Source organism: Vulpes vulpes, chromosome 13 (genome assembly GCF_048418805.1).
Source record: "Vulpes vulpes isolate BD-2025 chromosome 13, VulVul3, whole genome shotgun sequence".
Lineage (NCBI taxonomy): Eukaryota > Metazoa > Chordata > Mammalia > Carnivora > Canidae > Vulpes > Vulpes vulpes.
The window spans coordinates 118,790,673-118,803,435 of record NC_132792.1 but is presented as its reverse complement, the minus strand read 5'-3'; the positions used below and the strand labels follow the sequence as shown (position 1 = coordinate 118,803,435).

The 12,763-nt window shown below is 54.6% G+C and overlaps 2 protein-coding genes across 7 annotated transcripts; one reads left to right on the top strand and one right to left on the bottom strand.

Moving 5' to 3' along the window:
• Positions 1-2,909: 2,909 nt before the first annotated feature.
• GLMP (glycosylated lysosomal membrane protein) lies at positions 2,910-5,757 on the top strand. Of its 5 annotated transcripts, none has more exons than XM_025997314.2 (6): positions 2,910-3,098; positions 3,521-3,778; positions 3,960-4,160; positions 4,278-4,496; positions 4,924-5,180; positions 5,289-5,757. In XM_025997314.2, the coding sequence occupies exons 1-6, from the start codon at positions 2,979-2,981 to the stop codon at positions 5,452-5,454; spliced, it is 1,221 nt and encodes a 406-aa protein (XP_025853099.1). In that variant the 5' UTR covers positions 2,910-2,978; the 3' UTR covers positions 5,455-5,757. The 5 variants fall into 5 exon arrangements, with proteins under 5 accessions (XP_025853099.1, XP_025853100.1, XP_025853098.1 ...); XM_025997313.1 differs by having other exon boundaries at positions 2,934-3,098; positions 3,521-3,840; positions 3,977-4,160; XM_025997315.2 differs by lacking the exon at positions 4,924-5,180 and having other exon boundaries at positions 2,933-3,098; positions 3,521-3,840; positions 3,977-4,160.
• Positions 5,758-6,235: 478 nt separating this feature from the next.
• Positions 6,236-11,886, bottom strand: TMEM79 (transmembrane protein 79). Of its 2 annotated transcripts, none has more exons than XM_025997318.2 (4): positions 11,767-11,886; positions 10,165-10,967; positions 9,787-10,000; positions 6,236-6,960 (listed from the first exon to the last, which is right to left on the bottom strand). In XM_025997318.2, exons 2-4 carry the CDS (start codon positions 10,922-10,924, stop codon positions 6,747-6,749), a joined length of 1,188 nt encoding a protein of 395 aa, XP_025853103.1. In that variant the 5' UTR covers positions 10,925-10,967; positions 11,767-11,886; the 3' UTR covers positions 6,236-6,746. The 2 variants fall into 2 exon arrangements, with proteins under 2 accessions (XP_025853103.1, XP_072588632.1); XM_072732531.1 differs by having other exon boundaries at positions 11,529-11,883.
• Positions 11,887-12,763: the final 877 nt, after the last annotated feature.

Genomic DNA, 12,763 nt, shown 5'->3' with positions numbered 1-12,763 from the left:
TCGAGGTCTTTGATCTTCCCCCTGTCCAAGGGCTCTGAAGTAAGCCCACCTCTACCTCATTAATCATACCTTCAGAGCTCCAAGACCTTAGAGAAGAGATAAGTGAACTAGGTTTTGAAGAAATGGTGCACAGAGACCCTGTGTATTCTTCCTCCTGTTTGTGATTTCCCCCATGTCCACTCTGGCTGCGGTTCTACCAGTAAGGCAGGGGGTAAATGAATGCTGGGTGGATGTGTGGTAGACACATCCTGCTGTGGTCAGAGCCTCTCTGTGCGCCTGTCTCCTGGTGACTTCCATCATTACACACCCCTTTGGCTTTGAGAGCCCCTTCTAACTTTCTGGGCTGGAAGTGAACATGGTGATTATGGGATGCCTCAATCCCTGCACTTTGTGGTCCTGGGAACCCAGTTTTGCCACCTGCTTGACTTTGCTCATGGTCCTCCCTGTCAGACTCCTGGATTTCCTCCTATAAAGTAGTGTTTCTTGGGTGGTGGGGAGGCTTGAATCCCTGATTACCCTAGCTCCCTCTACTTAGGCAAGACTCTTGTTTCTATTTCCCCCAGTCAGTTCCCAAAGTTGATACCTCAGATGATACAAGTACTTGTCTCAAAAAAGTTTTTTGAGAAAACCTGAGTTCATCCTAGAGTAGCCGTTTGGGGGAAAAATGAAATTGGATCCCTACTTCATTCACTGTTTGCAAAATTAGTTCCAGGCAGCTGAAAGATTGATACAAGAAAGTGAAACTAGAACACATGACATTTTTTACTATATCAGAGTGGGGAAAAATAAAAATTTGCATTGTGAAAACAACAAACAGGAGGTAGGGGGATGCAGATGCGGTGATGTTTGTTCCAATACAAAAAGTAATTTATTTAAAGAAATTTTTTTTGAGGTCAGCCCCGGTGGCGCAGCGGTTTAGCGCCGCCTGCAGCCTGGGGCGTGGTCCTGGAGACCCGGGATCGAGTCCCACATCAGGCTCCCTGCATGGAGCCTGCTTCTCCCTCTCCCTGTGTCTCTGTCTCTCTGTCCCTCTCTACCTCTCCGTGTGTGTCTCACATTAATAAATAAATAAAATCTAAAAAAACAATTAACTTTTTTTTTGAGATTTTATTTATTCATGAGACAGGCAGAGACATAGGCAGAGGGAGAAGCAGGCTCCCTGTAAGAAGCCCAATGCAGGACTCGATCCCAGACCCCAGGAACACACCCTGAGCTGAAGGCAGACACTCAACCACTGAGCCATCCAGGTGTCTCTCTTTAAAGAACTTTTAAAACTTGGCAGTCAAGGGGCGCCTGAGTGGCTCAGTCTGTTAGGCGTCTGCCTTCAGCTCAGGATTGTGTTCCCAGGGTCCTGGGATCAAGCCCCCCAGGCTCCCTGCTCAGCTCAGTCTGCTTCTCCCACTCCCTCTGCCCCTTCCCCAGCTTGTGTGCATGCATGCTTTCTCTCTCTCAAATGAATAAGATCTTAAAAAACAACAAAAAGAATTTGGCAGTCAAGAAGATAGGGCCCATAGAAATAATAGGCCAAGGGTGTAAGCTCCAGAGAAGTGACAAACACAGAGCTAATAACATTACTTGTTAGGGACATGCATGTAAGTGTGAACACTTAATGAAGCCCCTCTGGCACGTGGCCTGCCCATCAATAGACCTCATACACAGGTCAATTTGCCCTGGCAGTTTGAATCCTGGCTGCTTATCTTCTATATTTGGATTCAAATGTGTATGAAATGCTGTACATACAGAGAGATTCATTTCAAAGGGAAATTGGAAAGTACCACAGTTCTGTTAAATGTATCCCTGGGACCTCCCCCTACAGTAAAATACTTTAGTGGAGAAAGAGTTCCAGGTGCAGAGAACAGTCTTCAATGTGTAAGTGAAAAGGCAAACTGCAGAAGGGTGTTTGGATTCCATTGCATGGTATTACATATATGTGTACACACGCAGTGTGCATGTGTACACATTGTGTACGAAACTTTTTTTTTTTTTCTTCAAGATTTTATTTATTCATGAGAGACACACAGGCAGAGATGCAGACAGAGGGAGAAGCAGGCTCCATGCAGGGAGCCCAACGTGGGACTTGATCCTGGGTCTCCAGGATCACTCTCTAGGCTGAAGGTGGCGCTAAACCGCTGAGCCACCCGGGCTGCCTTTGGTTTAGTTTTATTAAGTGGGCTCTGCCCAGCATGGGGCTTGAACTGTAGGCCCCAAGACCAAGAGTCGCACGCTCTACCGACTGAGCGGGCCAGGTGCCCCTGCATGGAACATCATTAGAATGACACTATTACCAACGCAGTAGTTGTCTCAGGACCTGGCTCTGCTGGGGAATAAAGATGACAGACACCTTTCAGAAGTACCTTAGGAAGTTTGTGTCATAGGCATTTATTATTAGTCAAAATAATTGTTTTTTAGTCAAAATTATTTTAAGCAAAACATCCAAGAACAACAAAGCGATTTATTCAGCCAGATATGAACTCTGACAAAATGTATGTGGTATTCTCACCTATTTATTGAAGTATCTTTTCTCTGTAATAAAACTGAGCTCTTCTAGGAAGAGGAACCTGCATTACTTAGGTGCTCAATAAATATGAACAACTGGCAAAATCAACTGGGCTATACTGTCCCCCGCCCCACCCCTAATTTCTGCAGATTCTGCTCTTCCTTCCCTACAGCACAGTTGGCTTGTTGGGATCGTTGGGATCTTGGAGTCTGACATCATGGCCATTATAGGTAGCCAGTGTGGCCATTTGGGTAGGAGAGGCCGTATGGCTATGCACCTGTCTAGTCTGGGGTGTCTTGCTTGGAGCCCTGCTGGGGATGACAAGCTCCTAATTTCTGGGGTTCTATTCTCTCTCCAACCTCGATTGGCTCAAGGGCGGTATCTCTTTAAGAGCTGGTGGCAGCCCCGCCCCACAAGGAGATCAGCCGGGTGTGTGTCACATGACTCCCAAGTCTCTTCCGCCCTCTGCAAGTGGGGCCGCATGTGGGGCCATGAGGGGCCCCGCTGGGGCTGGGGGCGTTGTGCCCCCAGTTCCATGCTCCTTCTGATTCAGCTGCTGTCTGCAGCCCCGTTTGGCCTGCTGGGGGAGGAAACTCGCCAGGTGAGGGGCTAGAGCAGTATGTGTTCCTGGAAATGCTACCCTGGGAGGCACCCAAGCGGCAGGGCTGGTGGGGCAACGCCAGGGCCCTGGGACAGGATTGTGGACGAGGGTGGCTCCCGGGCTCCCTGTCTTAAGGGGACACCTGCCAGCGCCTGACTCAGCCCTGAGTGACCCAGGTCCAGCAAGAGTTGGGCTGCTTCTCACCCCTGGCCCCGCATCCTTGTCTGCCTGCTGGAGTCAGGGTGGTTGTGGCTCTGCCCGGCTCTCCAGGCCACATCCCTCCAGCCGATGCCTCTGCCTCAAACCAGATGCCCGAGTTCCCACACCGCGTCTCTTGCCTTTCCCCATTGTTCCCCAGCTGCTCTGTCCTGTGCCTCTTTCCTGACCTCGTTCCCTTGACCCTCCATTATGCCGTATTACAGGTGTCTCTGGAGGTCATCCCTGACTGGCAGGACCCCTCCCCGAACCTGCTCCACATCCGGGCAGTGGGTAGCAACTCCACACTGCACTATGTGTGGAGCAGCATGGGGCCACCGGCAGTGCTGCTGGTGGCCACCAACACCCCCCACAGCACCCTGACTGTCAACTGGAGCCGCCTGCTCTCCCCTGAGCCTGACGGGGGCCTGACGGTGCTCCCCAAGAACAGTATCCAGTTTTCTTCTGCCCTTGTTTTCACCAGGGTGAGGAGGTTGGGGAGAGCCAAGGGGAAGAGTGCTGAGCAGAGGGTTCATCCGGACCCAAGGTGGGGACCGAAGACCAGGGTATGGGAAGTAGAGTCAAGCATAGGAGCCATGGGGTGGGGGTGGCTCTGGGGGGAGCTAGACTCAGGCAACTCCTGTCCCATCTCACCCTGCCTGCCAGCTGTTTGAATTTGACAGCGCCAACACATCTGAGGCATCAGCCAAGCCTCCGGGAAAACCGTATCCCCCGTATTCCCTGGCCGAGTTCTCTTGGAACAACATCACTGACTCATTGGATCGCGCTACCCTGAGCGCCACATTTCGAGGCCGCCCCATTCAGGACCCCGCTGGGGCCTTTGCCAATGGCAGCCTGGCCTTCAGGGTAAGGGTGTGGGGAATGAGAGGAACACCAAAGGCTGTTTTCTGAGGGTGGGGGTGGTGGCCTTCACATACAGGCAGGTCCCTGCTTCCCATGCCTCGCCCGCTTCCCCCATCCCAGGTGCAGGCCTTCACCAGATCCAGCCGCCCAGCCCAAGCCCCGCGCCTCCTGCATTCAGCGGACACCTGCCAGCTAGAAGTGGCCCTGTTTGGGGCCTATCCCCGGGGAAACCGCTCCCTGTTTGGGCTGGAGGTAGCCACCTTGGGCCAGGCCCCCGACTGCCCCTCAGTGCAGGAACAGCGCTCCATTGATGATGAATATGCACCTGCAGTCTTCAAGGTCAGTCTTCAGGCCGAGAGGCGATGGGTGGGGGATGGTAGGACTTCAAAGAACCATGTAACCAGTTACTAGCTAGTGGTGCCATTCAGCTCATTCAAGTGCTGGCCACTGTGCTGACCCAGCCTCTGCCTTCAGTGGGGAAGACAGAAGGCAGCCAGGCCTGGGGCCCGGGGGTTGGGGGAGCCTGGGGACCTGGGGCTGTGAGCTGAGTATAGGCTTATGGACATCAGGGCTGGGAAAGGACCCAGTGTTCCCGAGCCACCTCCCTTTCTACAGAGGAGGGGCGGAGGCCCTATGTAAGCAGCCTTGAGGCATGGAGGCAGCCTAGGCCTTTGGACAGTTGGTGACATTTGGGAGGCCGGGAAAGGTGGAGGAACAGGAGGGTGGGCAAAGGTTGGTCCTCCTCATCCTGTTGTTTTTCTCCCAGTTGGACCAGCTGCTGTGGGGCACCCTGCCCTCGGGCTTCATGCAGTGGCGGCCAGTGGCTTTTGCCCAGAGGCAGAGGGGCCGGGAATCATCCCTGCCCTGCCAAGCTTCCCCTCTTCGCCCCACCTTGGCATACCTTCTTCCCCAGTCTCCCATCGTCCGAGCCTTCTTTGGGCCCCAGACTGACTTCTGTGCCTTCAACTTGACATTTGGGGCTCCTACAGGCCCCGGCTACTGGGACGAATACTATCTCAGTTGGTGAGGGCCGGGGCAGGCTGGGGCTTTGGGAGTGGACGTGGGGGTGCCTGGCTTCCTGGTCTTCCTGCCTAACCTGCTTACCTGTCTTTCTCACTCTCCCTGCCCTAGGTCAATGCTCCTGGGTGTGGGCACCCCTCCAGTGGACGCCTTGTCCCCGTTAATCCTAGGCATCATGGCGGTGGCCCTGGGTGCTCCAGGGCTCATGCTGCTGGCAGGAGGCATATTTCTGCTGCTGTGGCACAAGCAGTGCTCCCAATACCAGCCTATAAACTGAGGCCCACTCTCTGGAGGACGGGACATTGATTAGTGGGCCTGCGTTGCTGGTCTGCCAGTTGAAGGGTTAGCTGTTCTTCTTCCATCTTGCTTTTCTGCAAAACCTCAGGGAACCCCCAGGCGGGGCTTCCATCATACTCTCAGGAGGGACCAGCAACAGGGTGATTGCTAGAGGTGGGGGGGTCCCTTAGTGATACCCCTCTGCCCTTCCACCATTTTCCTGGCATGAGACTCAGACATAAATCAAAGGCCTTCTGATTGGTTGGCTGCCAGAAGGCACAAAATAGACTCATTTTCTCCCTGGTGCTTGTCTCAGTGTGGATGTTGTGGGCAGGTGTTAGGCTGGTTCCAGGAACCAGAGGCTGAGATGTGGGCATGGTAGACATGTCTTCCCTGGTGTGCCCCCTTCTCGTCACCAGGCAGACACTCCTCTCCCACCAACGGGGCAGCAGCTTCTGGTGCTCTCTGGGTCAGACGAGGGACAGACACCTGAGAGTGGGGGTCAAACATGAAGGAAGAGCCAAGGAAGGCTGGCAGCCACTTCTTGTCACCCACATGCTCCCACGGGGTTGACATCAGCTGTTGGGCCCTGCAGCCAGTCCCCGTCCACCACGTGTGAGGGCACACACGCATGTACACTTGCACACACACCCCTCCCCCTCCCCTGAGGCGGGCCTCTTATCCCCCCCTGTACCTCTTCCCCTGGGAGACACATATTGTGGGCATTTCAGAGGTGGGAGGTTACAGGGGCCTAACTGGGTTGGAAGACAGGAGACCAGCTCTGGGCTGGAGTGGCTTTAATTATCTGAACTGAAGCTAAAGGTCCCACAAGGGCCAGCAGTGAAGGGTCCTGAACCCAGGCCCTCCAGAAGGTTTTCACCAAATGTGAAAGTCCTGATTGATCGGATGCCCAGTCTTTTTCTTCAGCCTGGGCAAGGTTTCCAGTCTCCCTGCGGCCCTCTGCTTAGACAGTGGCACAGAAAAGGCCAGTTTGGCCGTAGCTCTGCCCGCTTGAGGCCTTGCAGGAGGCTGGAGGGTGGGGCAGGGTCATGGGGGCAGTGCTGGGGCTGCTGGGGAAGGAAACACACCCTTGCTCCTGGTGCCCTGCCTGCAGCATGCAGAAGGGACATAGCTGTCCACCTCCTTCCCCACAAGAAACCAGTCAAAGTCCCTCTCTCATGGCCCCGGGCTCCTGAGGTGAAGGGCTACACCAATTGGGGGAGCAGGGACAGTCGGGGCAGTAGTGCAGCTTCTCCCCCGAGGTGCCAGGGCTGGGCTGAGGCTGCAGAGGCCTCAGCCCCAGGGCCTTGGCCTGTGCTCCGAGGCTGAGCGGGCATGGTCGGGGTAGTCCAGGCGGCTCTCAGCCGCAGTTAGCATGCGCTCAGGCTCCACCAGGAACATGTAGTAAAGGTTCCACACCAGCATGGCCAGCAGGGGCAGGAACGTGAGGCCATAGCCAAAGCCTCGGAAGGAGCGGCCCACAGCAAAGGTCAGCCAGTAAATGAGCCTGCGAGGGGAGGGCAAGAAGAGGTCAGCCTCCCCTGGAGGGACATGCATCAGCTAGCTGGCCTGGAGGCTGATGGGAAGAGCAGATGGGGGTCAGTGGGTACTACCAATACTTCTAAACAGCCCATGCTCGTGCACCACTTTAGAAACACCAATGTACACATCTTCACATCTCCATGAGACGAATATATTATTCCCCTCCTGGTTCACTTTCCAAATTTTTAAGTTTAAAATTTTTACGTAGGGATCCCTGGGTGGCACAGTGGTTTAGCGCCTGCCTTTGGCCCAGGGCGCGATCCTGGAGACCCGGGATCAAATCCCACGTCGGGGGATCCCTGGGTGGCGCAGCGGTTTGGCGCCTGCCTTTGGCCCAGGGCGTGATCCTGGAGACCCAGGATCGAATCCCACATCAGGCTCCCGGTGCATGGAGCCTGCTTCTCCCTCTGCCTATGTCTCTGCCTCCCTCTCTTTCTCTCTCTGTTACTATCATAAATAAATAAAAATTAAAAAAAAAAAAAATCCCACGTCAGGCTCCTGGTGCATGGAGCCTGCTTCTCCCTCTGCCTGTGTGTCTGCCCCTCTCTCTCTCTCACTGTGTGACTATCATAAATAAATAAAAATTAAAAAAATAAATAAAAAATAAAATTTTTACGTAGGGATGCCTGGGTGGCTCAGCGGTTGAGCGTCTGCCTTCAGCTCAGGTCATGATCCTGAGGTCCTGGAATTGAGTCCTGCATCGGGCTCCCTCCCTCCCTGCTTCTCCCTCTCCCTGTGTCTCTGCCTTTGTCTCTCATGAATAAATAAATAAAATCTAAAAAAAAAAAAAAACCACACACAACAACAACCTTTGCACAGGCAGGATACATTCACGCGGTTCAAAATGCAAAAGGCTCCAGTACACATAGTAAAATGTCTCCCTGTCCTGATGCACAGCCACCCTAACCTGGCCCCTCTGCCCCCACCTCGGATGTCCAGTGTCGTGGCGGCTTGCCCATCAAGCGCTGTTTTATGCGCAGATGAGCGAGTAAATGATTGATGTTTTCCTTTTCCCCTTTTCTGAAGTGTGGTAGCACGCTGTGTAGACTATCCTGCACGCTGTTTTTTCCCCATTAACGTTATATCTTGGAGCTTAGTGTTCTATCAATACATGACCAGCTTCCTCATCTTTCACAGATGAAGTACACCCCCTGTAGGGATGTCTCCTTTTGCAGATGAAGAAACTAAGATTCCAAAGGGGTGAAGAAAAACCGGTCCAAGGCCACATGTCAGGGAAATAGTAAAACCAGGCACGAACCTAGGCCCAATCAGTATCCTCCCTCCTGCTATTTGAGAGGGGCAGAGGGGAAAAGAGTAAGCAAGCCAGCTCCACGAGGGCCCGAAGCCCAGGGATGGGTCTTTCGGCTCCCCGAAGATCCACTCAAATACATACCCCTCAATGCCAGGAGGGCAGCAGTTCCCTCTCAAGCCATGAAGGACTACTTAGTACAAGACGGACATAGCGGTGCCTTCCTGCATGGGTCGGAGGGAAGGATGGAGGAAAAAGCCCCAGCGGACAGCATGACAAAACGAATGCTGCTGCCGAGCATTCACTGCGCACTGGGCTCCTGCGAGGGCTGCATGAACAAACTCGTTTAATTCCCCACAACTGTACTGCACAGATGGAGGAGCAGAGGCATGAGTGCTCAAGGAAGGTGGGGAAGGGAGGGGCCTGGGTGACAGCCGGAGGGGCCTGCATTCCAGGCCTGAAGGGCCTCGGCCAATACCCTGCCCTGCTCTGCGGTGCTCTACTTGCTGTGAAATGGGTGCGCAGGGCCAGATAAGCACTGGGCCTTCCTGTAATCCCCTCACTACTGTGTAAGCCAACTTCTGAGGTCGGTGCTCCTCAAGATACACATGGGAGAGTGAGTTCATCTTGGGAAGCATCTGGGAAAAAACAGGCTGCACAATGGCCAGCACACTGGTGGGACAGATGGTGCTAGACTACAGTCACAAGCGACAGCGACGGCAAACACATGCTAGCTCAAGAGGAAGAATGTTCTAGCAGTTAAAGGGACCTGGAATCCTGTATCAAAAGTAACAAAAGCAAATAGGGAAATAATGGAAAGTTCTGCGTGCGCCTTCAGAAATTCAAAAGTGCCTCTGGGTTAACAGCAGTTGACATGGACACACCGTGAGATTTCAGGTGACTTCCAAACAAAAGCAGAGGAACGAGGCTGCATGAGAGCCAACATGGCTCCTGCCAGTGAGCACCAACAAGTAGGACAGTCTCCTGCTCCAAGGGAAGGTCATGAGACTCAGGGACAAGGACCGTTTGGTAAAGTAAACCCTGGGGGAGGAGGGTGTTGGAGTGGGGACATGGAGAGCTGTTGTCAAAGATCTGGATTGTCCTGGGCAATTCCAGAGTCAAAGTCAGGGCAGCAGTTTACAGCACTTTCTAGTAACTGGGACCTTTGATAAATGAGACACATGGTCTTACACTGAATTGAGCTTTGGTGATAGGGGCTGTCCAACTAACTACAGGCCAAAGACCACCTGACTCTCTGGGAGGAGTGGCAGCAATGGGTGGGAGGCTGATCCAGGCGACACCTTCCAGCTTTAGGTTGGTCTATGGGTCTCTGAAATCAATTTCCTTTGGGAAGACACATAGCTGGTCACCTGCTACCAGGTGAGGTAAGGTGTAAGGGAGAAGGCAGACTCACCGATCCAGGTGCACAGCCGGCTAACACAGAATCCAGAAGGCTTCCTGTCCCCATCATTTCCCCAGACAAGAGGCCTGGGTCCCTCCAGCACCATCCCCTCCCCCAGGCCCCACACCCAGCCAACTCACCTGGAGACAGCAAAGAGACCAGTGAGCAGAGGGAGCAGTTTGAGGGTCTCTTGGGGCAGGTAGGTGGAAAGCACAGCCATGTTGAAGAAGTACAGGATGAAGAGCTGGACTGACTGGGCCACATACCGCCGGTGGATCTCCACCTCCCGCCGTGGCTCCCCAAAGGGCCGCAGGGCCGAGAAGCACAGCAGACTCAGCCCATACACCAGGAGCCCTGTTGGGGTTGCAGGACACACAGGGTCAGCTGGGGGCAGCAGGAGGGAAGCCAGAGAGGGGTTGCAGGGGGTAGGGAGGGGTGCACCCACCCCAGCCTGGGCTGGCCCGGGGTAGGGGATCTCCTGCCTCCCTACCCTGCTCCCTTCTCCTGGCCTGGCTCACCCAGGATGATGGGGAAGGTGGCAAAGACCCCGCAGCGCAGCGTGTAGATGAGGCGAGAGCTCATGGTAGGCAGCCGAGGAGCGTCGAAGGGCAGGAAAGTGTAGGCCCCGTACAGCAGGCAGGGAAAGAGGACAAGGGCGGCCCCCATGGAGGCCATGGCTCTCAGCCCCTCCCGGCCCCCGCAGCCCCTGCAGCCCCTGCAGGAGCGGCCAGGCGGCTTCACCACGGCCTCAGCCCACTTGCGCTCGCGGGGCTCAGGCTGAGCAGCCCGAGAGGACAGGCAGGCCCGTCCGCGCTCGCCCTCGCCCGCCTCACAGTGCACAGCTGCGTCCTCCTGGGGCCGCCGCTCGATGCACTGCAGGTCGATGGGTACAAAGGCCCGGGCCACCTTCTCGGGCAGCAAGTTGGCATCATCTTCACACAGCTCCTCTAGCTTGGTGGGTGGCTCCGACCGGAGTGGCTCTGGCTCGATGTCCCGCCAGCCTGGGGGGTCTGGGAATGGGGCACTGGGCTGGGGGCCGGTCCCCCACGGCAAGGTGGCAGCCTCGCTCACTGTGCTGTTGAGACCATCCTCAGCCCCCTCTCCAGCCACAGGAGATCCAGCTGGAGACCCCATCTCGGAGGACTCAGCTCTGTGGGACTCAGCCCCACCTTCCCCTTCCGGCTGCTGGCCACTGGGGACCAGGGCCTGGGGCAGGCTCTTCTCCACAGCCTCAGACCCCTTCACTTGCAGCAGGGCCAGGGTTTCGGGTTCTGTCATGCTGGGGCCTCAGTTCTGGTGTCTACCATGAGGTCGTATCACCCTGGAGGGAGTGGAGGAAAGCTCTGTTAGAAGTTCCTGGCTTCTGGCCCTTGGGACAGGTTGATAGAATTGGAATGGTTCCGGGCAGCTGGTCTCATGGGCATTAGCCCCTTCTGGGACCTTAGGGTGAACATGGTACAGAGAAAGGTGTTGACATAGGAAATGGGAGGGAAGTGAGCAGCCATAATGGAGACACTTTTTCACCATCAAAGGCCATCCAGCAGGAGAGGGTGAGTCAGGGGGCACAGGCGTTGGCAGCTGTGGCCCCGGCCAGTCCACCCACTCTTCCTAACCCCTCCACCCAAACCCCTGGGGTCATAGCCACCCTAGTGCGGAAACAGGAGAAAGAGTGGGTTTCTAGAGCTTTGCCAGGAGCTTCCTTCCTACTAGGGGCCTCCCTGTGGATGGAGAAGCTGCTCCTTCACCTTCAAACCTCCCCTTCTCCTTGTAGATTCCTGCTTGGAACTCTCCTGGTAACTGATACCAGGGATCTGCCAACAAATCAGTCCCAAGGAATTAGCAGCAGTAGTGCACCCTGCTCTTCTGTCTCCAAGTTGTGTACCTGGGCAGTCTCCACACTCTTCCTCAGCCCCTGTTTTTCATCCTCCATCTCCAGAGGGCCTGGGGCTGTCCATTCTGATGTCTAGGTCTAATTATGGCTGTTCCCATGCCTCCTCTCTTGTCTTTCTCCCCTCCCTGTTTCCTCCATCGCAGTGCTGCTGGAAGGGGCTGAGTCCCGTCTCTCCACCTCCTCTAGGGCCTTCTATCCCTTGCCATGTGGACCCATGACACCCTCTTACTTTCCATCTGGAGAGGCGGAGGGTCCCCAATGTCTGGAAAGGAGCTGCCTGGGTCCTCTGCTGGCTCCGCAACTATTCCTCTCAGTCTCTCTCCCTCTACCAGTGTCTCCAAACCTGTCTGACCAGAGCAGGTGGGGCCCAGATTAAAGGGGCAGGCCCCGCCCTGCTGAATCTGCCGACAGAAAAGCCCTGGTGGAGGATATCCTGCTTTCTGAAAGTGGGGGTGCAGCTGGGCATAAAGGTCAGTGTGAGTTCCAGGCACATGGGATGTGTGGGAACTTGAAGTTCAGGAAAGCAGAGGATAAAGAGTGGGTCTGTACGTCAAAGGGTGTTTGGAATAGGTTGGGATACCCAGAAAAGAGGTGGAATTTCTACATTTATCCATGCAGTATTTGTTGAGCACCTGTTTTCAGCTAAGCACTCTTTTAGGCGCAGACACAGGAGAGAAGATGTCAGGTGAGGTCTCTGTATTCAAAGAGCTTGTTCTATTGGGGTAACAGATGATAAAGGCCTTAATCAAGAAGACAATTCGAGGGATCCCTGGGTGGCGCAGCGGTTTGGCGCCTGCCTTTGGCCCAGGGCGCGATCCTGGAGACCCAGGATCGAATCCCACGTCGGGCTCCCGGTGCATGGAGCCTGCTTCTCCCTCTGCCTGTGTCTCTGCCTCTCTCTATCTCTCTGTGACTATCATAAATAAATAAAAATTAAAAAAAAAAAAAAAAAGACAATTCGAGTGAAGAAAAACCTCTTTGCCAAGATGACATTTGGGCTGTGACCTGATGGGAAAGGAGGAGTGTCTCGAGGAGAGAACAGGGGAATGACCAGCTCAGGCAATTTCAGGAACAGAAGAAAGGCTGGTGGCTGGAATCAGGAGACAGAGGTGGGAAAGAACTCGTGTTCCTATTACAGCTTACGCAGACCACGAAACACCTTGCTTTGTAGCCTAGGTTCAGGGTTAAGAAAGCTGTTAAGAATTCAGAGCGACTTTTCAAGCAGA

Bases quoted from the DNA above. Each gene is read 5' to 3' on its own strand.
- GLMP (XM_025997313.1), top strand. From the start codon at position 2,979: ATGTGGGGCCATGAGGGGCCCCGCTGGGGCTGGGGGCGTTGTGCCCCC. The intron at 3,099-3,520 runs GTGAGGGGCTAG...GCCGTATTACAG, and splicing joins TGGGGGAGGAAACTCGCCAG to GTGTCTCTGGAGGTCATCCC. The intron at 3,841-3,976 runs GTGGGGACCGAA...TGAATTTGACAG, and splicing joins AGGGTTCATCCGGACCCAAG to CGCCAACACATCTGAGGCAT.
- TMEM79 (XM_025997318.2), bottom strand. From the start codon at position 10,924: ATGACAGAACCCGAAACCCTGGCCCTGCTGCAAGTGAAGGGGTCTGAG. The intron at 10,001-10,164 runs GTGAGCCAGGCC...CAACCCCAACAG, and splicing joins CACCTTCCCCATCATCCTGG to GGCTCCTGGTGTATGGGCTG. The intron at 6,961-9,786 runs GTGAGTTGGCTG...CTCCCCTCGCAG, and splicing joins GGTCTCTTTGCTGTCTCCAG to GCTCATTTACTGGCTGACCT.